Below are 23,705 nucleotides of genomic sequence, written 5' to 3' on the forward strand. Positions count from 1 at the left end.
TCTCTCCCTTCCTCTCTGTAAAAAATCAATAAAATATGTTTTAAAAAAAGATATGTTTTTTAAAAATAAATAAATAAATAAATAAATAAAAAGGCACACAACCCATGGTAGCTGTTCTGATAGGCTCAGAGGGGGACAGCAGCCTACCCAAGGGTGCACAGCAGGCCAGCAGAGGGCTCGGTATTCAGCCTTCTGTACTCGCTGGAAAAGCAGGGACGCGAGGCTGAACGGAGCTGAGACAGGAAGCATCCTCATGGGCTTAGACAGGCCAGGGTGTGGTGGGGCCTGAGAGGCCCTTCCAGCATTCCGTTCCCTTCAGCTGTGCCTCAGCCTCGGATGGGACAGGACAGCACCGTCCCCCCAAGATGCAAGTGGGTGCTCGTGCATGTGTCCATCCGCCGCACCCCGACTGCCTCCTCAGCCACCTCAGTAGCCGACTCCTGACACATATCCCAGGAGCCCGCCCGGCCAGGAAGCTGTGTGGTGGGAAGAGCCTTGCCCCTCTGCATACTCATGATTCCAGCCACAGGGTGAGAAAAACACCTTTATTGTCTGAGGAGAGGACGGAAGGCGGTAGGGGGAGGCCCTGGGGCAGGTCTCAGGGCTGTGTGCCCCTGCCCACCCCAGTAAAGGATGAAGCCAGTGGCCCCAGGTGCCCCCTCCTAACCCCAAATCCTCCCCTCCCTCTCAGGGGCTCCAGTGCGAGTTCCAGGTGGGGCCAACCCTGCCCCCTGCCTCCGGGCACCGTGCTGGTGTCAGGCCTCCAGGTGAGCCTGGGTGGGTCCGGGAGTCCGTTCTGGGGGGCAGGTCAGGAAGGGGCCGTCCCCTGGGTCTGGGCAGGTGCCGAGGGCTGGGGCTGACTTGGAGCTGACACAGTAGGCCTCTGGGGTGGAAAATCCTGAGGGAAGGCGGGGAGGAAAGGATGGAGGGTACCCCACCGATGCCCCGTCCCCTGTGGGGGTTCAGGCCTCCATTTATTCAAGGCCTTCCTCCTGTTGAGGGCCTCTGGGGCACAGGTCAAAGGTTAACGCCAGGTGAGAGAGGGGACCCGAGCTCCTGCCCCCACCCCAAGAGAGGTTTCCCCAGCTCACCCGAGGATATTTTTTCCATTGATTTTTAGAGAGAGTAGAAGGGGGGGGGGAGACAGACAGAGAGAGAAACATCCATGTGAGAGAGAAACATCGATTGGTTGCCTCCCGCACGTGCCTCGACCGGGACAGGGGATCAAGCCTGCAACCGAGGTTCGTGCCCCTGACTGGAATCGAACCCAAGACCCTTCAGTCCACGGGCCGACACGCTAAGCACTGAGCAAACCAGCGAGGGCCCGGCTCTTCTTACACTCGGGCCCGTGGAGGCTCCCCGGCTGTCGGGAGCAGGCGTCAGTGTGTAGGGGACGCGCGGGGTGGGGTGCCCACCTGTTTCTGGCAGAGGTCAAGCAGGGTGCGGACGCCCACCAGGCACCAGAGCTCGCCCAGCAGGGAGATGAGGATGCCCAGCAGGTCCAGCCAGCGGCCCACGGTCAGCAGCAGCACGAAGAGGCCGCCCATGCGCACCAGCACCGTCTGGACCTGGCTCTGCAGGCCAGGGTGCTGCCGCTGCTCCTCTGTGGAACACACCGCCTGTCACCGCCCCACCTGCCGCAACCGGCACCCCAAACTGAGGTCCAGCTGGATCAGGCCTGGGCCTCCCTGCTCCACCCCCCCCCGCCCCTCAGTGAGAGCCTTCCCCTCCCTCCCCCTGCAGCCCCTCTCCCTTGCTTCTGGCCCCACCCCCACTCTTGGAGCCCCACAAGGCACCAGGCCCTCTGCCTCCCAGGCCTCACTGCTCACCTGCGCCTCCTGCTGGTGTGCCCCTCCTGCGCTCCGGACAGAGCACGCCGAACACGCCAGCCTGCAGCCCGACTCCTCTCCTGCACGTCTATGTCTCACCCCTTAGTAAGCCTGTCCACTCTGCCAAGCAGATCCCCACCCAAGTCGCCTCGCCACTGCACTGCCCACCCTGGTCCCGGCCACCTTCATCTCTCCAAGCAGCCTCCTCACTGGGCTCCTAGCTTCTGTTCTTTTTTTTTTTTTTTTTTTAATATATTTTTATTGATTTTTTACAGAGAGGAAGGGAGAGAGATAGAGAGTTAGAAACATCGATGAGAGAGAAACATCGATCAGCTGCCTCCTGCACATCTCCCACTGGGGATGCGCCCGCAACCCAGGCACATGCCCCCGACCGGAACCGAACCTGGGACCCTCCAGTCCGCAAGCCGACGCTCCATCCACTGAGCCAAACCGGTTTCGGCCTAGCTTCTGTTCTTGACCCTACAATTCAAGTATCTACTCAACAGCTCATGACCTTCCAAACGCACCAGTGAGAGGACGTCATTCCTGTGCGTGTCACCCGCCAGCACTTCCCACCGCATTCGGAATGAGCTACACACGCCTCACCTTGTCTGTGAGGCCCTGCTGATGTCCGGTGCCCGCGCCCAACTCATCTCATCCCTGGCTCACTTCTCTTTACTCAAACCCGCAGCCACTCGGGTTTCTTTGCTGTTCCGCGAGCACCCCAAGCTCACTCCCACCCCAGTGCCTTTGCACCTGCTGCTCTCGGCCTGACTGCCCTTCCTTTTCCGGCCACCCTCACTCTGTCCGGCCCATCCCCACTCTGCAGCCAGGAGCCTCTTCCTAGAGCCCAGATCTGATCAGAACCACACACCCCGCCCCCCACAACCCTGCCCACGAGGACTCTCCATCAGGCCCCAGTGAACCGCGTCAGCGTCAGCCCCTCTTGGGGTGACATCTACACTCAGCTTCTTCCAGTTGTTTGAGGCTGCCATGCTCTCTCACCTCTGAGCCATGCCGTACAAGGTCATGTCCCCCTCATCTCTCTCAGGGGCTCCTGCTTACCCTTCAAGGTCCAATTCTAGCACCATCTCCTCAGGGCACGCTGCACCCCTCTCTGAGTTGCCCCACCACCACGTGGCCTCTGCCACAGGCTAGGCGCCCTGGGGTGGCAGGGGTGGGGGCTAGCTTGTCAGCCTCCCGGGATCTAGAACAGTGCTGGGCCGCCAGACAGCAGGATGTGACTGCCCAGCGGGTGCCCGGCCCCCCCGCGGCCCTCACCTTGCATGTAGATGACCAGCAGGGTGTAGCAGATGGTGAGCGGCGTCCAGAAGCGCACAGCCTCCGAGGTGGTCATGAAGTCCCGGTTGATGAGGGCCACGGCCGCCAGGTCGCCCACAGCAAAAGCCACGACCAGGGCGCGGCCCAGCAGGCGGGGCAGGTCACGCGCCCCGGCCAGCAGACTCAGGCAGACCCCACAGTAGTGCTGGCTGCTGTGCAGCTCATAGAGGCGGCAGACGTGGCGGAGGAGGCGCTGGGCCAGCGAGCTCAGCAGCGCGGCCAGCCCGAGGCCCAGCAGCAGGTTGAGCGTGCGGTGAGAGGCGCCCTCCTGCAGGAAGCTCAGGCCGCAGCTCAGCCCACAGCCCAGCGAGTACTGGCCCAGCAGGTACAGCTGCAGCCTCTCGGCGCTCCCGGAGCCCTGGGGGGAGGTGGCAGAAGAGGGGCCGCGATGGTGGTCCCCTCACCACCGGGATGCCGAGGGCTGGCAGGGTACAAACGCTTCAGTCTACAGGAAGCTGGGCCCAAAGGAACCCCTCGGATCATTCCCCAAGAGGGAATCCTGCCTCCCGTCAAGCCCTAATGGGGTCATTTCTTCCCGCTTAATTTCCATCCTGGTTGTTCCTGGCACCCATGTGCTCGCGGAAGCACCCGTGGTGGCTCGGAGCCTTGGAGGCCTGGGTTTAAAGCCTGACTCCACTCCCTGTGGGTCACCCTCTCTGAGCCTCAGTTTCCCCATCTGTGAACGGGGCTCACACAGACTTTCCCCCGTGCTTGTGAGGACCATGGGACGATGCACTCCAGCGATCTGGCCTGCGGGGCCAGCAGTGCGCACCCACCACCGCCCGGGCCTCACCTTGCCCAGGGACAGCAGCGTGGAGACAGCCCTGAGGGAGAACTCCAGCACCACCAGGGAGGCCACCCGGGGCCCCACGAGGGTCAGGATGAGGGCCAGCCCGGGCAGGTGCACGGACTCCAGCAAGGCCCACCGGGTCTGCAGCCGCTCCTTTTCCAGCCGCCATTCCGGGTTGCTGTGGGGGCACAGGGGGTGTAGGCAGAGTGGCAGGACCAGCAGCCTGGGCCCTGGAGGGGCTCCCGGGTCCCCGGCCACACTCCCTGGCCGGACCGGACGGGTGGTCTCTTGCCCCCAGTCCTCCCTCAGAGACCAGAGTCACAGCTGGGGGTCAGGGGCCCAAAAGGGCTGGGGGTGGGCCGGGCAGGTGGACACTCACTTGGCACAGCCCACGAAAAAGTAAACCTTCAGGAGGCTGTTCAGGACGGAGACTCCGCTGGCCCCGATGAGGCCTGAGGGGGGAGGGAGAGTGGGCGTGCTCGTAGGGTTAGAGGAGGGGCAGCCTAGGCTGGGAGACCTATGGGTGGGGTGCACCCTGCACCACTGGAGCAGGCCCCGATGAGGCCTGGGGGGGGAGAGTGGGCGTGCTCGTAGGGTTAGAGGAGGGGCAGCCTAGGGCTGGGAGACCTATGGGTGGGGTGCACCCTGCACCACCGGAGCAGGCCCTGGAGGGGGCGGGAGGGGGCGCTCACCTGTCAGAACAGAGTCGAGGAGGAGGCTGGAGCCCCACTCAAGGGAGGAGAGGCCCGGGAGCCAGGAGGGGAGGGACAGCAGGGAGAACATGGCAGCCAGATCCAGCCCAGCCTTGGCCTGGTCCGCTCCGGAGAGCTGACAGCTGACGTCACAGGGCAAAGGTGCCGGGGAGGGAGGTGGGAGGGGTCAAAGGCCCAGGGCGGGAGGGCAGGGAGGGGAGCGGGAGGGTTAAGGGGCGATGGGACCAATGCGGCCCAGGTGTTCCCCATCCGGGCAGCACCAGGTGAAGGGGCATCTCAGGGGTTGGTCTCTGTCCCTGCTCAAGCCTGGTGCCCGCTTTTCTGACCCTCCCTTAGGGCTTGCCTCACAGTGGCTTCCTGAAGCCCAGGCCTCTGTCCTGTCATCCTTTGTCCCAGCCTTCGGTCTGGGCTCTGTCCTCTCAGCCCAGGATCTGGAGGGCGGCCTCTATTCCCCTACATTCCCGAGGTCAGGCTCTACTCTCAGCCCCAAGTCTGGAGGGGGGCGTACATCCGCCCCCAGGCCTGAGGTTGGGATCTAGCTCTGGGCCCCACCACCTCAGCCACGGGCAGCGCCTTGACTATCCTCTCTGTGTCCTCTAGGTGGCAGGCTTCCCCGGGGCCAGACGGGGTGGGGCTGGACCGCCCGAAGCTTTTGGACCCTCCTTCCCCAGACTGAAGTAGCCAAGGAAAGGGGTTCAGGGGAGGGGGAGACCAAGGTAGAGAGCCAAAGGGGTGGGGGGCTCAGGGGCGGGGGAGACTGAGGCTGCCGGCAGAGGAGACTCATTGGAGTAAAGAAAATAGAAAACTTTATTGGTTTGGAGTGTTGGTAGGCGTGCCCCCGGGAGCAGCTTTTCCAAGACGCGGGTGTTGGCAGGGAAGGCAGTTCAGGCTGCTGGGCCCGGGCCAGGCCTCCCCTTTCAGGGGCCTGGGCGTCCACCTCCGTGGCACAGAGGTCAGCGCGGCCTGAGGGACACCCACGCAGGGAGTGTGGCTGCAGTTTGGGAAAAGCGTCGGAGGAGGATGCCTGGCTCTGCTACTCCACTTGGGCCAGCCACTCCCCCAGCCTGGCCTCAGTCTCCTCATCTGAACCACAGGCTTCCCGAGGGCTCCTTTCCAGGGTCGCCATGCGGATCTGTGCAAATGCCCGCAGTGCTGGGCACGGGAGGGCCTCAGTAGAGCCATCGTTGACGCGACAGGCTGAACTGTGTCCCCCCCGCACCCCAATTCATTATAACGAAATCCTACCCCAGGACCTCAGAGGGTGGCTGTAGTTGGAGAAGGGTCTTTACAGAGGTGATTACGTTAACATGGTGGCCCTAGTCCCAAATGACTGGTCCTTATGAGATTGGGGCACAGACACGCACAGAAGGAAGGACACAGAGAAGTCAGCCATCTCAAGCCAAGGAGCGAGGCCTGAGAAGAAACCAACCCTGCTGACCCCTTGATCTTGGACTTCTGGCTTCCAGAGCTGGGAGAAATCACCGTCGATGGTTATAGTCGCCTGGTCTGAGGCACTTTGTTCCGGCAGCCCTGGCGGACCACCACGGGAGAGGACATGCCTCCGGGGCACCCAGGGTCTCCTGTGTGCAGTGATCCCTTGGGGACACTCCGCCCCGCGTCCTGGTCCTTGCCAAGGGCACAGTTCTGGGCTGGGCAGGGTTGCTCCAGTCCTGGCTCTGCCATCTCAGCGCTGTGTGGCTTTGATCAAAGCTCTTCACCCTTCTGAGCCTCGGCTGGCTCCTTGGTGAGAGGGTTTGTCACCTCCCACCGTTGTTTCTGGTTGAAGCAGCTGATGCAGGTAAGCGACCCAGCTCATGGCTGGGCGCGGGGCCGTCATTATAACGATGAGTAAGGCCCTGGGACAAGGCAACCCCAAGCAGAGAAGGAAGGGAAGAGGACTTTCCGGAGAACAGAGGTGGTGATTCCCAGCAGGCTGGTGGGTCACGGGGCTGGTGGGTTGACCAGCTGTCCACACTCTCCCCAGACCCGGGGCAGAGCCTGGGCCTGTGACTGGTGAGAGATGGCCATTCCCAGCTGGAGCGGGGTGACGGGCTGTGTCAGGCTGTGGGGTGAGGGACACCCTAGGTGCCCTGGCCCCGCCCTATCGGGCCAGTTTCCGGAGCTCATCCCAGAAGAGCATGCTGAGGATGGTGTGGGGGCCCAGGCGCAGGTAGGCGGGGCCCAGACCCTTATAGAGCGCCGGGGGTCCCTCCTGCCGCCAAATCTTCACCAGGCAGTCAGCCAGGCCCCGGTACAGCTGGCCCTGGGGACAGACACAAGGTGGGTGTCACTACAGGGGCTGTGGGGCCCTGGCTGGCACACCAGAGTATGTCTGTGTGTAAGGGCTTCTGCGGCACCTCAGAAAAGGCACCCCCCCCCCCAAGCTAGGGAAATTACAGAAGGAAGGACCTTTACGTGGCAACATTTTAAAAGGAGTCTCTTCCTTCAGGCAGCCCCAGCCCCAGCCAGGGGCTCAGTTTGGCTAGTGGCACACAGGTGGGTTTCATCCCTAACTCAGCCTGTGGAGGGCACCTGTGTGTTGGGCACAGTTGCACCAGCGTACACGATGGCGGGCACCTGTCTGTGAGGCCGTGGGGTCAGGCCTGGATTCCAGTGCAGGGTCCTCCACACATAACAGCTGGGTGACCTCAGGCAAGTCACATGATATCTCTGAGCCTCAGTTTCCTCATCAGGAAAATGAAGGTGGGTGTGAGGATGGAATAAGTTCCAGATGTGAGACTGCTTAGCACGTGCCTGGGTCATAGGTGCTCCGCACACAAGCCGAATGAATGCGTTTGCATGTATGTCACATGCCTGTGTGTCTCGGCTGTGTGTGTGTGTGTGTGTGTGTGTGTGTGTGTGTGTGTGTGTTGGGACGGGCGCTCTCCAGCTCCCACATCCTCGCCACCTGGTCCCCTGCTCACCCTGCCAGCTCCATCCACAGGCTGATTGTACAGCCGAGTGCTGACCACGTCGAAGGGGGTCATGACCGCCACCACCGCCACACTGCTGATCATGCCTCCGGCCAGGGCCACCAGCCAGCTGTCCTCCGGGAGCCACTGTGGGGATGGCACAGGCTGCTGACACCCGCCGCTGCTCCCACCAGCCTCCCTCCACCTGGGAGAAGGGAGAAGACAGGGCCCCTCCAGCCACCCCCCACCCACATCTCCCCCACAAGGTTCTTCACACCTTCAGGGTTCACTGCTGGGCCCCCCATTCCTGCTGGCCCAGGGGTACTATGGGACCTTGTCTGTCACCACCCACTGGGGTTCCCTGTGTGAGAGTCCAGCTGGGATGTTGAGGTGTGACCCGGGCCCAGGCAGAGAGGGAGAAAGGAGGCAGGTGGCCCCCCTCACTCCTGTGTGTGTGTCCCTGGCCCCTCACCTGTCGCTCCTGCACCCAGGCCTTGGCAGAGGCGAAGGTGGCCAGCTGGGCAGCTGAGCCAACCATGACTCGGGGCACAGCCCCACCCACACCCCGCCACAGACCTGCCAGGCCCTGCTGCCGCCAGATGGTCTCCATGGCGCCCAGGACGCTCTGTGGGGAGAGGGCACAGGGTCACTGGGCAGCCCCTTGCCCGCCCAGGAGCCCACCCAGCCCAGGGAGCTCTGGGGAGTGACAGTCCCACCTGGTGGTGGTGCTGGTGCCCCACAGCCATCTCGGCCACCGTCTGGGCCTGCAGCTGCGTTTTGACCTGTGAGAGCAGAGGTGATGGAGGGCTTAGGGCCCAGCCTGGAGAGCCTGGCTGAGCTGTGTGGGTGGAGGGCACCCTTTCCCGGTCGCCCGGGGCAGAGTGCAGACCCGGGCAGCGATGTTCCAGGGAGCTGTCCCACCGGGCACCTGGACCTCCAGGAGCCCACACCTGCAGCTTAGGGGGCGTGTGAGACAGGGTTGGGGCGAGTCTCCAGAGTTGGCCGGGTCTGCACACACCTCCTGTGTCTGCTTACCTTCGAAAAGCTGATCTGAGGGCCGGGGGAGAGGACAGTGGTACCGCACCCAGCCTAGTGCCGGCCTGGCTCCAGGAAGCGTCATTCTTTTTTATAGAGAGAGTACTTATTCATTTTTTATTTATTTTAACTTTTTTATTGATTTTTAGAGAGAGAGAAAGGGAGAGGGATAGAGAGATAGAAACATGGATGAGAGAGAAACATCACTGATCAGCTGCTCCCTTTCCGCCCCTGACTGGGGATGGAGCCCACAACCTGAGCCTGTGCCCTGTCCAGGAATAGAACAGGTGACCTCTTAGTTCCTGGTTGATGCTCAACCACTGAGCTACACCAGACAGGCAGGGGAGCTTTATTCTTTTTTATTTTTTAATATGTTTTTATTGACTTTTTTTAAGAGGGAGAGAGGGAGGGAGAGGGATAGAGAGATGAGAGAGAAACATCGAAAGGCTGCCTCCCGCATGTCCCCCAATGGGGATCGACCTGCAACCTGGGCATGTGCCCTGACTGGGAATTGAACCAAGGACCTCTTGGTTCAGGGATGGATGCTCAACCACAAGCCACACAAGTGCACACCTCCAGCACACCTGCTACCCCCTGCCCGGCCCTGGCTCAGGACCTGCAGGATGGGGGCTCCAGGGGACAGAGGATGGGGCAAGGTCCTGGGGCAGATTTCAGTCCTGCGAAGGGATGTTCCAGGGGGCAGCCCCACCTAGCCTGCCCCCACCCCCTTCACTGTCTACCCTCCCCCGCCCCCCCGCCCCTCCCCCCGCCCTGGCCACAGAGGCCAGCCCTGGAAGCTTCGGAGCCCTGGCGGGAGTTGGGTCATGGGATGGTGGAGGATGGAGACGAGGCACTCACCAGGTAAGCAGGGCTCCCCACGAAGGCTCCCAGTGCCCCAGCCACCGCACCTGCGACCACGGTGCCACCTGGCTGCTGGGTAAGGCCAGCCTGGCAGGCCAGGCTGTAGCAATAGAAGCGGACGCTGTTCATGAGGCCCTGGTAGAGCAGGCTGGCGGCCAGCCCCTTCTGCAGGCCACTCAGCCCATCTGCTCTGGCCACGGCGGCTATGGAGGCCACAAAGCCCCGGTAGTGCTGAGGGTAGGTGCCCGGGGCCTGCAGTTCTCCCTGCAGCTGCAGCCGAGTCTTCACCACCTCCAGGGGGTTGGTGAAGACGCAGGCCAGGCAACAGGCCGAGGCACCCAGCACCAGGTCCACAGCCGGGGCCACCGCTCCCGTGTCCTCTGTGCCAGCAGCCGGCTGTGCCCGGGTCAGGGGCATGGCACAGACCCTGGGGTGGTGGCGCTCAGGTTGCCTGTACCCCTGGAAGGTCACAGGGCTAGGGATCGAGGGGCCCGGGGGCCATGTGTGGAGGGCAGGGTCCGGTGGGACAGGCCTGCAGCTGCCAGGCCGTTGCTGATCTATCCCGAGAGTCCACCTGCCCGGCGCTCACGCCTGGGCTGTGGGTGCCTGCGACACACCCCTGCTGGGTTCTGACCAATCCCAGCTGCCTTTGTTCTCCACACCTCCCGGCTGGGCGGACCTAGACACTGGGATCTGGGGCAAAGGTCACCTGGACCAGCAAGAGATTGGGGGCGGGGAGAAGGTGCCAATCAGCTGCGCCTCCTTCTCCTGCCCCTTGTCCTCCAGCCCTCCCTGTGGTCCCTGGGGCAAAGGGCTGGTGCTTCTGCCCCACCTGAGGCTTAGCCAGTCCTGCTGCAGCTCAGAGCCCTGGGCGTGGGGAACTGCCCCGGGGGCTGCTGGCCACAGTCTGCCGGGCAACTCAGCCACAGCCCCACTCCTACCCCTGCCGCGTGTGAGGGCCCCTCCCCGGCCTCGGCCTTCCAGTCTGGCTCCGTCAGGGACGGCAGAGGAGGGACTGGCCTGGACTCCCAGCTGTGCTAGAATGGTCACTTCCCCTGAGCGTCAGCTCTCCGTTTGTGAAAGGGGGGCGTCCACACCCACGGCAGAGCTTCTCTGGAGGGTCAGCGATGTGTGAAAAGCACCCAATAAAAGGTGGTCCACATCCCCGCTGCCGGGGTCCCTGGCGGGTAGGAGACCTCCAGGAGTGACCAGTGGCTTCGGCCGCTTACCTGGTCGGGACTTGTCCCTCAGCCCGACCCTCCTCCCAGTGGGAGCCCCTCCTGGGTTGTGGCTTCTGGAGGAGCCCCTGCAGGAAATGGCCCTTCGTGCCCGGTGAGAAGGAACCCGCCCCTCCCCCCACCCCCCCTGCTGCCAGGCGCCAGGCTGCTCACCTTGACCTCTGCCCTCAGAGCAGTTCTCTCCTGCCAGGGCCACCCTGCATCACCCTAGGTGCTGGTGTCAGTGTCAAAACCGGAGGCAGAGCCGCCCTGCCTGGAACCCTGCCTGGGGGCCGCCACACCCACCCCCTCCCGAGTCTGCCCCTTTCCTCCGGTGTGTGAGGCCCTGGAGGTGGCAGTGGCGAACGGCTCCCCAGCCTGGTGGCTTGGCATCCTCTAGCCAGCCCCTGGGGCAGCAGCTCGACAAGAGGCCTCGGGAACAGCGGGAACTCTCCCGGGCTTACCCGAGTGGCTGGCATCTACCCCCATGGCTGGGAGGCCAGGAGGCAGGAGTGTCTTTCCAGTAGTGGAGACCTGCCTAGGACTGGGGCCACCCCACCCCTGGCCCCTGCAGGAAACCGGAGGGAGGGCAAAGGTCAGGCCGGAACTCCCAGGCCTGGGCTCCTCCAGACTCGAGTGCCCCAGGGCGCAGGGACTCTGGTTCCAGTGTTGGCACCAGCGGCTGATGGAACATTGTGGAATGAAGAACGAGGGTCGAGGGGCCTGAGGAGAGGGATTGGAGGTCCCCCATCCCATCCTGGTCAAAAACGGCCAGTGACACGTCTTGGCAATATAACATCTATTTTATTTTAAAAAACAAAACCCAGACCCGACTCCTTCCCCGAGAGGGCCCTTGACAAGCGCTTGGGAAGGGCCTGGCTCTAGCCAAGCAGGACAGTCAGGAGGCTCCAACGTGGACCCCAGGCTGGTGGGCTCTGCCCCGCTCCATGCCCGCCTCCCTCCCCTCTGCTCCCGGTGCAAGGACACAGCCTGATTCCTGGGTCCATGGCACTGCCAGGTTCAGGGAGAGGCAAGGGCAAGGGCCCACGGACATGCAGGGCCTCCTGGCAGCCAGGGAGGCCAGTCCTCCCTGGCCCCGCCCTGGAAGGCAGGCAGCAGTGCGCGTGGGACGGGTTAGTGAGGAGATGACATGCACTAAGACCCCAGTGCTCCGCTTCCCTGCACGGCCGGGTATATGTTCAAAAATGAACAGGATGGCCAGACACTCCGGGCCCCAGGGCGGCCCCTCTGCCCGGGATGGAGAGGAAGAGGGGACCCCCCCATCCTTCTGCTCCCTCAGGGTCGGTATTATTCCCATCGCCATCCTAAAGAGATGGCGTGGCTGAGGCGTGGCCCTGGGAGGAGGCTGTGCAACTACAGAGCCCATAGGGCTCAGACCTCTGCCCCTGGCATTCCCAGTGCCCACCTGCTGGGCAGGGTGCCCAGGGTGTTCCGCACCCGCTCTGGGTCACAGGGAGGGACCGACCCTGTCTCAGCCCCGCCCGCTGGTTCTGCCGCCCGGGGTGGAAGTGGGCTGTGGAACGGGGGAGGCCGGGCCCCGAGCAGCGCGCCGCCGCCGTGGTGACCGTGGTGCCCCGCGCGCCTCCCCGTCCTGCCCACCAGGACACCGGCCAGCTCCGCCTCAGCACCAGGGGTCCCGGGAGGCTCTGCCGCGGCAGAGGCTGTCGCTGCGCTGCCACGCGCTGTGGATGAGGCTCAGGGCGTCCTCGAACTTCTTGTGGGAGGCCTCCTGGATGGCCTTGTGGGGGAGGTCCACCTGTGTCGGGCGGCAGGGAGCGTGAGGGCCACGGAGCCCCCGCACCAGGGCGGCCTCGTCCGCCCCCTGAATTCTGCCCTTCAAGGTGGGGCTGAAGCTGAGACCAGGTGACACCCCAGCCTCCTTCCGGGGCAGGCCGGCTCTGGGTGGGCGCCCACCTGGCAGGCCCTGCGCTCTAGCTGGCTGCGCACCTGAGTGTCCTGCTTACCTGGAACAGCTCGGTCTCAGCCCCACTTCAGCACTCAATTCGCGCTATTCTATTGGAACCAAGAAGGCCCTGGATGGCCCCAAGTCTCAGACTCCTTGGGAGTCAGGGTGGCCCTTTGGTCCTAATGTTCGTGTCTGTCCCAGAGCTACAGGTCCGGTGCTGCCCCCAGGCCCCCAACCCCTGCCTTGGTCTGTGCCAGGCAAGGCTCCTCTCTGTAGGGAACGGCTCGCTCCGCAGGGCCCCGGGCAGCTGGGTACCTGGTAGATGGTTCTCCACCCAGAGTTCAGTGCAGACAGGAATCGGTCCAGTTCAGATGTGCAGCTCAGGTAGATGACCCAGGGGGGGAGGGGCTGCTGGCCGTCCCGGGAGAACTCCTGGGGAGAGCGGGGCCCGGTCAGCCGACACAGGGCTCCTGCTGTAGGGCCTGCCTCCAGCACCCCCCACCGGACTCACCAAGACACAGTACTCCCTGCCAGGTTCCGTGGAGACGGCGCTGATGTCGGCCAGCGCGGCTGTGCCCAGGGAGCGGAAGAAGCTGGTCTGGCAATCCTCGTGGCAGGTGAAAAGGCGGTCATCGGTGATCACCAGGCAGCAGGGGATGCAGGGGCTGGGAGGCACCCCCTGGGGGATGACCTGAGGGCATTGGCAGAGGGGCAGGAAGCAAGCTGGAGTTCCTGCAGCCGGTCTCCCCATCCAGGGGCCCAGCCAGCCCTTAGCCCCGCCTCGGAAGTCAGGCAGGCTCCGCCCACTCAGGGCTATAGGTGGGGGTGGGGTGACCATGAGAGTTCCAGGGCCTGCTCCTGGGCTGTCCCTGGAGGAACCTGTCTTGGTCCCCACAGGTTGCTCCATGACTGCTGTGGGTTTAGGGAAGGGACACGGAGCAGGGTCGGGAGGCCAGGTGAACGGTGGAGGCAGGAGCAGCTCACCCCTTTGGACACGGCCTGGCAGAGGTGTTGCATCCAGTCGGCCATCTCAGCCTCGCTCTCGGCGCTCAGCTCCAGGCAGGGCCGGTCAGCAAGGATGACCTGGAAGGCGTGGGGCCGATCCGTGGTGTTGGACCTCCGACAGCCACCGCACTGCTCTCCCCTGGGCCAGAGGAGGAGGGGTGAAACGGGAGCGAGGAGGCAGGGGTGGCTCGGGGTGGGAGCCCCTGGGTGTGGCTCAAGGCCTGTGGGTACAGGGCCGGCCCAGTCTCAGGGCGGAGGACACCGGAAGAAGTCCAGACCCCTCTGGCTCTCAGGAGAGGCTGAGAGCTCTGGCCTCTCAGAATCAGGGCACATCCTCATGTTCCCTGTTAGGGCTGACGCTTCCTCCACGTATGTGTGCGTCCATCTTCCCCAGCAGGGCAGGCGCTTCCCAGGGAAGGGACTGCCCCCTATCAGGCCGGGGGACTGCCCCCTATCAGACCAGACCCTTTCCAGGCAAGAAGCTCTTGCTTCCCTGAGAGGAGCTTTCCCTTTCCCCTCCCTGGGTCCCAGCAGTCCTCAGAGCTCAGCAGGACCCAGGGCACAGGGTCAGGGCTGCTGGGTGCAGTGGGGTGAGGGGCAGGCGAAGCTGACAAGAGGGAGAGCCAGGAGCTGTCTCAGGGAGAACAGGAGCGCGGGCCCCCAGCTCAGCCAGAGCCTTGACCTTCAGGCCGCGATGCCAGACCCCACCTCCCCAGCCCCGTCGCCAGGACACTCACCCCATGTTCACCGAGAGCAGGGGGATGACGTCGGTGCGGTCGGGGTACTGGTAGAGGATCCCGTTGCTGCAGGGGCACACATGGCAGGGCTGAGGCCTATCACGGCTCAGGACCAGGTGGAGCCCAGATCCCGGGGACTCCCACAGGCTGGAGCCTTGAACTCGAGGCCAAGGAGCAGGGGGCTGTCTTCTGTGGCGGGGAGGGTGAAGAAAGGACTGCAGAGGGACAGCAGCCTGGGAGCTCGGGGCAGCCCTGCCCAGGTCTTTGCCTGCAGCCTTCCAGGCGGGCTGCTTTGGGGTGGCCGGGGTGGGAGCCCGGGGTGGCCCCCAGGAGGCTGGCTTTACAGAGAAGCCCTAATATCCTGGGTATGTCTCCCCTAAGCCCCGTGGGGAGGGAGTTTCCCCCTCGGTTCCCTTCAGAGACTTGCTGCGAAGGCTCCCACCTGAGCACCACAAAGCAGGTCTTCCAGAGCTCCTTGCCCAGGTAGGAGGTGCCCGCCTTGTAATGCAGCATGCCCTCCTTGGTGATGGCGCCCTCGGGGGGCGAGCAGTGGCAGGGGACGGGGCCCAGGGACTCGTCAGTGGGGTCCTCCCAGTGCACCAGCCCGTAGAAGCGCACGGTCACAGCGGCTGCCTGGGGCGGGGGTGGGAGGGGCAGTAGACAGCGGTGAGGTCCTGGCCAGCACCAGGGGGGCCACTGAGAGCAAGGACACGCCCCAGGCCCAGCCCTCGGCCCCTGCCCCCGCCTCCCCAGCTTCTTACCTCACACTTAGATTCCTGGGCCACGAACTTGGCCAGTGCCAGCTTCTCCATGGTGGCATCGGTCAGGATGCTGGGGTACGGGGGTTCCCGACAGCCTTTGATCATGGCCGACTTCAAAGAAGCCAAGAAGAACCTGCGCGGGGAGTGGGCTTTGCCGTCAGAGGCACGTGCCCCCCGCCCTGCCGGGCTCACAGACACTTGGGGGAGGGACCTGGCTGGAACCAGAGCTCAGGGCAGCGGGCGGGGCAGTGATGGGACCGCAGGCCACGGTCGCCCAGTGGCGACTGAGAAAAGGCCTGCCCATTCCCAATGGCCAAGGGGCCTTGGGTTCTGACAGTGAGGGGAGGCTGGCAGGGGCTGCAGGGACTGGAACACCAGTGCCATCTGGCTGCATGCAGGCTCCGTGTGGAGGCCTGGGGCGCCGGGGCCCAGCAGCCAGGCTATGCTTTCTTCCTGCTGAAACTCATGCCACCCCTTCCTCTCTGCAGTTGCCTGGGTTGACCACGAATCAACCAGTCGGCATGTCTGTCTATTTCCTTCCCTCTCTGACCAGACCGCAGGGTCCAGACGGAATATTCCTCTGTCCCCACTTCTTCCTATGCCACTTCCCACCCTCCACCCGAGGGCGGGAGTCCAGGGCAGGGCCACCCCAGTGGCCGAGGCCGACCCTCCAGCTCCGCGGAGGGCGGGTGTCACTCACTCAGCCAGAGCCGCGTCGGCCGTGTCCAGCAGAAACTGCTTCCTGCGGTTGGTGCACACCAGCCTCACCGCCTGCTGGTCCAGGCCCACCTGCCAGAGACCACACTCCCATGCACACGGGCCTGGCCGCCGCCAGACGAGCGGCCACAGCCAGACTGAGGGCCAGGCTGGGGGGCGGGGAGGACGCGCACCCTGGGGTCGCTCCGGAGGCCTGGGACCCTGGCCCGAGTTAGGGAGGGAGGGACGGACGGAGGGGCACCCTCAAGCTCGGCTCCTACCCCCAGCACCATGGACAGAAGCTGCTCGGAGAGGAGCTGGCGCCCAGCCCCGGGGCTGAGGCAGGGGCATGCTCTGCTCTGTGATGGCTGGGCCTACAGCGAACAGCAGCTGCGGAGCCTGGACTCACCGACACGTAGTCAAGCTCATTGTACGAAACGGCCTCTTCCACCAGGTATGGCTTCTCTGTGGCCCCTGAGAGAGGACATGCCAATGCTCATTACCCACAGCGGCCTCTCTTCCCTCCCCTGCCCGTCTTCTAAGACCTGGCCCCTCTCTCCAGGAGACCCGCCTGGGCCCCGGGATCTGAAATGATGATGACATGGGTGCAGATGGAGAGGAGGCCTGGGCTCATGTCTTGGGGCTGCTGGGCCTGCTGGCAGCACCTTCTGTGGAGTGTATTTTCATCGCCACACGCCAGGCAGCTGAGGGACACCCGGGGCGTGGGGGGCTTGGGGAAGGGGGGCGGCAGGCACCTTTCCGGAGCAGGTAGACATAGCAGTCTGTGAGCAGCACGTACAGCAGCTGCAGGGTGCCCTCCATGTGCCCCGTGCTCATCCGGATCATCTGCGGGTGAAGCAGAAACCGGTCAGGCACGGTGGCTCCTGCCCGCCAGCCCCGGGCAGCGCGCCTCCCCTTCTGACTGCTCGGTGGCCCACCCCGCCCTGCCCGGGCTGTGCTGGGACTTACTTTGAAGAGCTGCTCTTCGTTTTCTCGAAACACATGGATCATCAGCAGGAGTAAGTGATTGTTGTCTACCCTGTGAGAGGAACAAGTGTGTGGAGGGCGCGGTGTCAGGCTGGGTCAGGGGCAAGAGAGGTGAAACAGGCACAGAGAGGAGATACATGTACAGAGAGTTGGCACAGGCACCCAGAGGGCATATAGGCACCCAGAGGCAGTGAAGGTACCAACAGGGCGTAGAGGCACCCACAGGTGGTGTAGGTAACAAAAGGGCTTATAGGCACCCAGAGGGCATACAGGCACCCAGAGGTGGTGTAGGTATCAGAGGTCGTAGAGGCACCCAGAGGCGGTGCCCCCAGAGGCGGTACAGCTGTCGTGGCTCTGCCCCCAACCAGGAGCCAAATGAAGGAGGGGAGGGAGGACCATACCCCTACCTCCCAGCCCAGGTTGGGTCTCCCGGGAGTTATGCTTATTAGTTTACTGGGAGGACAGACCCCAGGGCCCCTGCTTCAAGGACTGGGAGTGTCTCTCACCAGCACACACAGCCTTGCTCACCTGAACTCGGCCGAGTGGGACATCTCCGAAGGGCTCCCCTGCCCCTCCTCCACCCCAGAGTCCTCGGCGCTGCTCAGACATGGGCTGGGCTGGTCTCGCTTGAGCTGACAAAGAGCCTCCTGGGTCCCAGACTCTGGCTCAGGCCCAGGCCCCTCCTTGACGGGGGGCACCTGGGTCTCCGGTGCCTGGGTCTCTGGCTCCTGAGCCTCCCCCAGGGTGGCCCCTAGAGGCGGAGGCGCCTCTCCCTCTCCTCCTCCTCCTCCCTCTTCTTCTTGGCCAGCAGCCGCAGGGCCACCAGGAACATGCAGCGGTTGGCTAGGCCCTGCAGGGTCATGGTGGCCGCCACCTGATGCAACAGCGCTTGGACTCTCGACGGTAAAGCGGTAGAAGTCCATTGGGGCCGGGAGCCCCTCACTGAAGTCACAAAAGGGCGGTCTCTCCGGGGTGCCCCCCGGAGAGCCGGTCCGAAAGGGCTGGTCTGGGGGCTCGACGTGGGAGCACCAGGTGCGCGGGTCCAGCTGCCCGTTGAGCTGGTCGATGACTTTACTCAGGGGCTGCCCCACGCGCTCCATAGAGGTGTCCTTCATTTCAGGGATGAGCAGGCCCATCTGGCTGGGCTCTGAGCGCTCGCTGCTCTCAGCGGCGCTGCTGGGCCCCTCTCCCTTCTCCTGGGGGGAAGCCAAGGTGGTGTCTGGTGAGCCCCGCCCAAGGCCTGGGCTGCTGACCCGGCTGTCGCCATCCCCCCTCCTGGCACCCGTGTGCTGGGCGGAGGCTGGGCGAAGTGGACTGGCTTCCTCATCTGATCTGGTCTTCTTCTTCTTGCCAGTTTTCTTTTTCTTAGTGACCCTGGGAGAGAGGCGAGGGGAGAAATTAGCCTCTGAGCACCAGGCACTCAGGGACATGGATGGGTGGGGCCAAAAGAGGTGATCCTGGGTGTGTGACCTCTGAGGGCATGGCCAGAGCTTCAGTGGTCCCGGGCAGTGCTGGGTGCAGGGTCCTGGCTGGGGGCAGCAGCGGCTGGGCCCCTGAGGTCTCCCCCATGGCTGGCAGAGGCAGGGACCAGCCCGAGGAGGCACAGATGGCAGCAGCCAGAGGCCCCTGAGCAGGTCCTGCAGTGCAGCTAGCTGCGTTCTAGGGAACAACAGGCCATGGTTGGTCAGGCCAATGGTCCCTCTACTCAGCCCTTCCCTTAGGACATGGGCCATGGCCCCTGCGCTGGCCTCACTTCCCATCACGGACAATTCAACCAGAAATGGACTCAAAGTCTTTGGGTTCAAACTCCTGGCACCCACTTTTCGGTCCCACGTTGGCTGCGTGGGCCTGGCTAAGGGGCCCTGGGTCTGAGCGGCTCAAGCTGCTCTGGACTCGGACCAGCCAGGGCCTCTGTCTTCCGGGCCTGCTATTCCTCTTGCTCAAGGCACCAGCAAGGGAAGAGGGGGTACTTCGCCTCCAGGAAGACACCCAGCTGCCTGCCTGGACTGAAGAGGGATGCTCACCCCCTCCCCGCTGACCTGATGACCTCGAGCTCCGTGCCGGCGTCCAGCAGCTCCGAGGGGTGCGGCTCCTTGCCCTGAGAGGCGGAGTGCACAGGGGTGGTGTCGGAGGAGGAGACGGCCTCTGCCTGCTCCTCATTGAAGGGGTTGTGGCGCTGGGTGGGACTCTTGGTGGAAGCCTTGCTGCTGGTCAGGTCGGAGGCAGTGGAGCGGGGCCCACTGACGGTGTCTGTGAGGTCCCCATCTGAGAGGAGGAAGAGCAGCAAGCAGGACACCGCCCGTCAGACACCCTCTGGGGCCCCCGAAGCAGCCTTTCCTCATGCGGAGGGCGGGCGAGTTCCTCCCAGGGAAATCTGATGGGTGGCCCCGTTTCAAGCGTAGAAACCCAGACCCAACAGGACACGGGATCTGTGCTTTCGGGGCAACTTAGAGGGACCACCATCACCACCACCATCACCAGAAGCAGGAGCCCTTGAGAGTCACGGCAACGTGGCCAAATTGGAGGTAAGAGCTCCAAGCCGAAGCCCCCGGGGGGTGACCTCGGTGCCCACAGAGGAGCGGGCCGCACGCCTCTCAGTCTAACCCTCCCTCAACGGAGGCTAGAGGGGTGCCCGCAGCCCCTTCAGCGCCACAAGGCACTGGGAGGACTGAGATACCCCAAGTCCTCTGAGGGCCCCCCACAGAGGCAGATAAGAAGGAACACAAGAGAGGACAGAGATCAGAGACCATGAGGGTGCAGAGTGAAGGGCAAAGGCTGAGGGGTGAGGAGCAGGGGGAAGGGCAGAGAGAAGGAGCCAGAGCACAGGAGGGAGGAGATGTGAAGGGGACAAGAAACGTGGGCTGCGTGGCTGCCCCCACAGATGCCTCGTGGGCCCTTCAGTGGCTGCCTCTCTCCCTGACGACCCACATGCTCCAGGGCAGGACCGGGGCCCCTGTAAGGGGGGTGCCGAGAACTCGCTTTCATTCCAGCCTCAGCTGGCATACAGGTCCACTGTCACCCACCGCCACCCCGGGGAGAAGACGGGTGGGGACGCTGCTGCCCCTCCAGAGTGGACCTGGCCTCCCCGCCCCCCCCCCCGCCCCCAATCCATCCGGGTCCCCAGAACAGGACAGAGAGGAAAGGCACACGGGACATTTATCTGGTGGCAGATGGGAGCTGCCCAAGCAGAGGCGGAGGCCCGGCTGGGGGACAGCCTGGGTGAAGGTTAATGACAGGGACACGGGCCGTTCGCGCTCCATTAGCCACCTTGTACAGCGTGTACACCTCTCACTGGCCATTATCTGCCCCGGAGACGGGCAAGCGTGCTGCCCACCCTCAGCCTCACCCGAAGGGCCTGGCGGCCGTCAGCTTCCTAGTGGACCTCGGGACCGCTGGCAGCTGCCTGCTGACACAGCACGCCATCCGTATTTTTCAAAAAGTACATTGTCTTTTAATATAAGGGCAAAGGAGGCAGCTAAAAGCAATTGCCAGCCCTGCCAGAAAAAAACACCTGCAATAGCCTGGCAGGTGTGGCTCACTGGTTGAGCACTGACCCATGAACCAGGAGGTCACGGTTGGATTCACGGTCAGGGCACATGCCTGGGTTGTGGCTTGATCCCCAGTAGGGGGTATGCAGGGGGAAGCTGATCAGTGATTCTCTTTCACCATTTATGTTTCTCTCCCCATCCATGAAATCAGTAAAAATATATCAAAAACCCCAAAACCACCAGCAATAGATGAGAGTTTCTCCTGACGTCCTGGGACCTAGTTCTCAACGCAGAAAACCTTGCCCTTCGGTCTCAAAGGAGGTTCCTGCAAAGCCCCGCGTCTTGTCCCAGGCCTGGGGACCTGCAGCTGCTCCTGGGAGGAGCCCGAGAGGTGAGCGAGCAGACCACCGGACGTGGTGGGTGTCAAGGCTGGGGTACCTCCAATCCTGTAAATGAGCCAAGGACCATGGGACAGCCGCCCAGTCCCCACCCCGGGCCCACAGGGCGCTCTGCAGGGCCCTGCTCGTCAAGCATTGCAACAGGCAACAAGTAGCGGGTCAGGAGGGTTAGCGGTTAGAACCAGAGGGGAAATGTCGATGCCCAGCGCGCCTGCTGCAGGGAGAGAGGCTGAGAGGACAGGTGCTGTCAGGATGGAATTCTGGACTTCACGCTACTCTTAGCTGCGCGGTGGGACTCTGATGCTACGCTCCTGGCCAGATGGCGGAATTTACTGTTCCCAGTGCCATCGTATTTCCCTCGGACTTCAGCGGTTCCATCCGCACGTGACTGGGGCAAAGGTCACCTGTCATCCATTACTCAGGGATCACGGCTCTCATAACGAGGGGCCAGCTCGGGAGCAGTGGGAGGGCGCCTGTCCCTCCCCTTCAGAGGCTGCCCCCACCCCACCCTGGATGGAAGTGACCCACAGGGCAAGGGGTCTCTAACACGGGGCCTGGTTATGGCCTCAGATTTAAAGAGGACGCGTTAACGTCAGGAACATGCCCTGTGCTCTGAGCAATCACAGAACTGAACGTAAAGAATAGCGTCACGAATTCTCACAAGCCCAGAAGTGGGGCCCCCTCCCCGCCCAGCCGGAAAATGCCTGGGTATTACTGCCACCTAGTGGACACGGTGGGAGGGTGGGCTGAGTGAGAGTATTTTAATCTGCCTTGAAATTTCAGAGAATCTCTCCATCGGAAGGTTCATCTGTATGGTATGTGGGCAATTTCCCTCAATCTCCTTCAAAAATGTCCGAGAGGAAGCCATTAAGAACGGACTGAAGGAATCAAGCCTCTGCCTTTGCTTCTTGATGCTTCTGACACAGGAATGCGTCTGACCTACAGGAATTTACAACCCACACGCTCCACGGCATCTCTTTCTAGAACGAATCTGCACTCGCGGGGTCAGGCCCCAGTGCGTGCCCACGGCCGGCAGTTCCCCAGGCACAGCCGGTGCATGGAGTGGCACCATCTGTGTGTCCCTGAAGCAGTCACGTGACTCCACAAGGCCACGGCCCAGCCCGCAGGCAGGAGTCCTGCCTTGGGAGGAGGCGTTGGCCTGGGGCTAGAGGTGGAGCTCTCCTCCTGCAGAATTCCATCTATCAGGACACCAGGCTGGGCTTAGTACGATCACTGACATGATTATTGTAAGTATCGAGCTGATTTTGAGTCATGCAGCAAGCTTGGCATGGGAACGAGGGTAAGAGCGGACTCTGCCCACCTTCCCAGTCTGTGCTGGGTACAGACGGCACTGCTGGAAACACATCTCCAAAATCATAATCTACAAAAACGGGGACAAAACTGACCATTAGAAACAGGAAGTGGAAGGACAGGGCGGGTGGGGGCAACAGGGCGGGGACATGGGAGACAACAAGAGGAAAAGTTAGACTTTCTACATTTTATCTCACAGCCAACCTCAGGGGACTTACTCGGACCAGCGGGGAAGACGTCGGGGGCCGGGGACCTGGTTCCAGCAGAGAAGGGGGGCCCACGTGCTCCTGACCGTCTTTTCTATCCTGAGCCTTCCTTCCCTCCGCACCAGCAGCTGAGACAAGGGGGGCTGCTCCTTTGGGGCGCCCCTCTGCCTTCTCTGAGGCAGCCCGTGAGCCCTACCCTCCGTCCGCTTGTACAAGGAGCAATGCAAGTCTTGCTAACAGCAAGTCAGCCAGTAGCTGCCCTCTGCCTGGCACGCATGGCTCATGGCACAATTAGAAATAAAGAAAAAGGTCAAGGCCTCAATGCTGATGCAATGCTAGGGAGTCCCAGGGGCTGAATGTGGGCTTGGATCCCCCTCCCTGGGGGTGAGGAAACAGCCAGTTTTATAAATGAACACAGCCCAGCCAGCGGGGCTCAGTGGTTGAGCATCGACCTATGAACCAGGAGGTCACGGTTCAATCCACGGTCAGGGCACATGCCCGGGTTGCGGGCTCGATCCCCAGTGAGGGGCAATGCGTCTCTCTCATCATTGTTGTTTTTATCTCTCCCTTCCTCTCTGAAATCAGTAAAAATATACTTTTTAAAAATAAATAAATAAGTAATGCATGAACACGGAGGCCCAAGGCTTGGAAGGAGCCAGGCTGTTTCGGTAAAGCTTTTGGATCAAGACATCACCATGACCTCCAGACGCGATGACCTTCCTGTTCAGCCTCTGATGCGATGGGTGCAGTCCTCGCGGACACACTAGCAAGTGCGGGAGGGACTCACGAGAAATGCTGGCAGGTTTCCCCTAAGCTTTGCGTCCACCTGGCTTTCTTCTCTTTCCAGTGGTTCCTTAGCCTCTTTCCGCCTAAAATCTGGGGTGGGCGCCCTCACCCCTGCGATGAGAGGAAGTCTCCTGGTCACACGCTAATCCCTCCTCACTCGGAAAACTGCCCGGGCCCGGGGCTACAGCCTTCTAGAAAAGGGTCTCACCCCCAAGACCCGTCCCAAGACTGTTTCACTTTTTGTCTCCAGAGTTATTTCTTAGCCTCCACAGGGGCTTGGAGGAAACGAGGATCTGAGAGACGCTGACCGTTTAACTTTCACTTCAGCCACTGGACCAGGACTAGGGACCAGGAGGAGCCGAGAGAGACACCGCCCTGCCGGGCGCAAGGGGCTCTGGAATCGGTGTTAGCGCCGAGGCCTGGCTCCTGTCTGCCCGGCCACCTACCCTCACTGGACGGGGCGATCGCACTGTCGTCCCACTCCAGGTTGGTGGAGGTGACGGAGTTGAAGGAGTTGAGGGACAGGCTGTCGGAGCCGTGGGCCGAGCTGGGAAGGCGGTCCTCGAAGTCCAGCAGGTGCTGAGGCTTGTAGTAGTCAGGCATGTAGGGGGCCAGGTCTAAGTAGGGGGCGTCCTGAGGCGAGAGGAGAAAGACAGGTCTGGGGCCGGGCTCGAGAGCCACGGGCCTGCCTGTCACACCCTCCCC

At 62.8% G+C, this 23,705-nt stretch overlaps 3 protein-coding genes across 9 annotated transcripts in view; all 3 read right to left on the bottom strand.

Annotated features, from left to right (window-relative positions):
• Nucleotides 1–531: 531 nt before the first annotated feature.
• Nucleotides 532–4,787, bottom strand: TMEM82 (transmembrane protein 82). The gene is made up of 6 exons (XM_059691138.1): nt 4,653–4,787; nt 4,340–4,412; nt 3,964–4,138; nt 3,111–3,528; nt 1,416–1,603; nt 532–898 (listed from the first exon to the last, which is right to left on the bottom strand). Exons 1-6 carry the CDS (start codon nt 4,741–4,743, stop codon nt 809–811), a joined length of 1,035 nt encoding a protein of 344 aa, XP_059547121.1. The 5' UTR covers nt 4,744–4,787; the 3' UTR covers nt 532–808.
• A 669-nt stretch (nt 4,788–5,456) lies between these two features.
• SLC25A34 (solute carrier family 25 member 34) lies at nt 5,457–10,114 on the bottom strand. The gene is made up of 5 exons (XM_059691139.1): nt 9,479–10,114; nt 8,302–8,367; nt 8,058–8,210; nt 7,598–7,732; nt 5,457–6,936 (listed from the first exon to the last, which is right to left on the bottom strand). The coding sequence occupies exons 1-5, from the start codon at nt 9,896–9,898 to the stop codon at nt 6,775–6,777; spliced, it is 936 nt and encodes a 311-aa protein (XP_059547122.1). The 5' UTR covers nt 9,899–10,114; the 3' UTR covers nt 5,457–6,774.
• Nucleotides 10,115–11,482: 1,368 nt separating this feature from the next.
• The window catches only part of PLEKHM2 (pleckstrin homology and RUN domain containing M2), a 34,928-nt gene continuing 22,705 nt past the window's right edge, over nt 11,483–23,705 (bottom strand). For 5 of the 7 annotated variants that reach the window (XM_059691151.1, XM_059691153.1, XM_059691149.1 and 2 more), the window contains 16 exons: nt 23,447–23,633; nt 22,019–22,078; nt 18,851–19,076; nt 18,282–18,470; nt 17,340–18,185; nt 16,794–16,863; nt 16,580–16,670; nt 16,234–16,298; nt 15,829–15,917; nt 15,129–15,261; nt 14,810–15,000; nt 14,368–14,433; nt 13,610–13,769; nt 13,137–13,316; nt 12,941–13,057; nt 11,483–12,475 (listed from right to left, as the gene is read on the bottom strand). In XM_059691151.1, coding sequence (XP_059547134.1) covers nt 12,341–12,475; nt 12,941–13,057; nt 13,137–13,316; nt 13,610–13,769; nt 14,368–14,433; nt 14,810–15,000; nt 15,129–15,261; nt 15,829–15,917; nt 16,234–16,298; nt 16,580–16,670; nt 16,794–16,863; nt 17,340–18,185; nt 18,282–18,470; nt 18,851–19,076; nt 22,019–22,078; nt 23,447–23,633 — 2,805 coding nt within the window. In that variant the 3' untranslated portion in view covers nt 11,483–12,340. The remainder of the gene's footprint in view (nt 12,476–12,940; nt 13,058–13,136; nt 13,317–13,609; nt 13,770–14,367; nt 14,434–14,809; nt 15,001–15,128; nt 15,262–15,828; nt 15,918–16,233; nt 16,299–16,579; nt 16,671–16,793; nt 16,864–17,339; nt 18,186–18,281; nt 18,471–18,850; nt 19,077–22,018; nt 22,079–23,446; nt 23,634–23,705) is intronic. The other 2 variants (XM_059691152.1, XM_059691154.1) reach the window with 2 other exon arrangements.

This window comes from Myotis daubentonii, chromosome 3 (genome assembly GCF_963259705.1).
Source record: "Myotis daubentonii chromosome 3, mMyoDau2.1, whole genome shotgun sequence".
Lineage (NCBI taxonomy): Eukaryota > Metazoa > Chordata > Mammalia > Chiroptera > Vespertilionidae > Myotis > Myotis daubentonii.

What these genes read in the sequence shown, in the direction of transcription:
- TMEM82 (XM_059691138.1), bottom strand. Translation starts at nt 4,743, where the DNA reads ATGTTCTCCCTGCTGTCCCTCCCCTCCTGGCTCCCGGGCCTCTCCTCC. An exon ending in CCTCGACTCTGTTCTGACAG is followed by an intron (nt 4,413 to 4,652) that starts GTGAGCGCCCCC and finishes CTCCCCCCTCAG; the next exon opens with GCCTCATCGGGGCCAGCGGA. An exon ending in CGCTGCTGTCCCTGGGCAAG is followed by an intron (nt 3,529 to 3,963) that starts GTGAGGCCCGGG and finishes ACCTCCCCCCAG; the next exon opens with GGCTCCGGGAGCGCCGAGAG.
- SLC25A34 (XM_059691139.1), bottom strand. Translation starts at nt 9,898, where the DNA reads ATGCCCCTGACCCGGGCACAGCCGGCTGCTGGCACAGAGGACACGGGA. An exon ending in TGGGGAGCCCTGCTTACCTG is followed by an intron (nt 8,368 to 9,478) that starts GTGAGTGCCTCG and finishes CTGCTCTCACAG; the next exon opens with GTCAAAACGCAGCTGCAGGC. An exon ending in CTGTGGATGGAGCTGGCAGG is followed by an intron (nt 6,937 to 7,597) that starts GTGAGCAGGGGA and finishes GTCTGTCCCCAG; the next exon opens with GGCCAGCTGTACCGGGGCCT.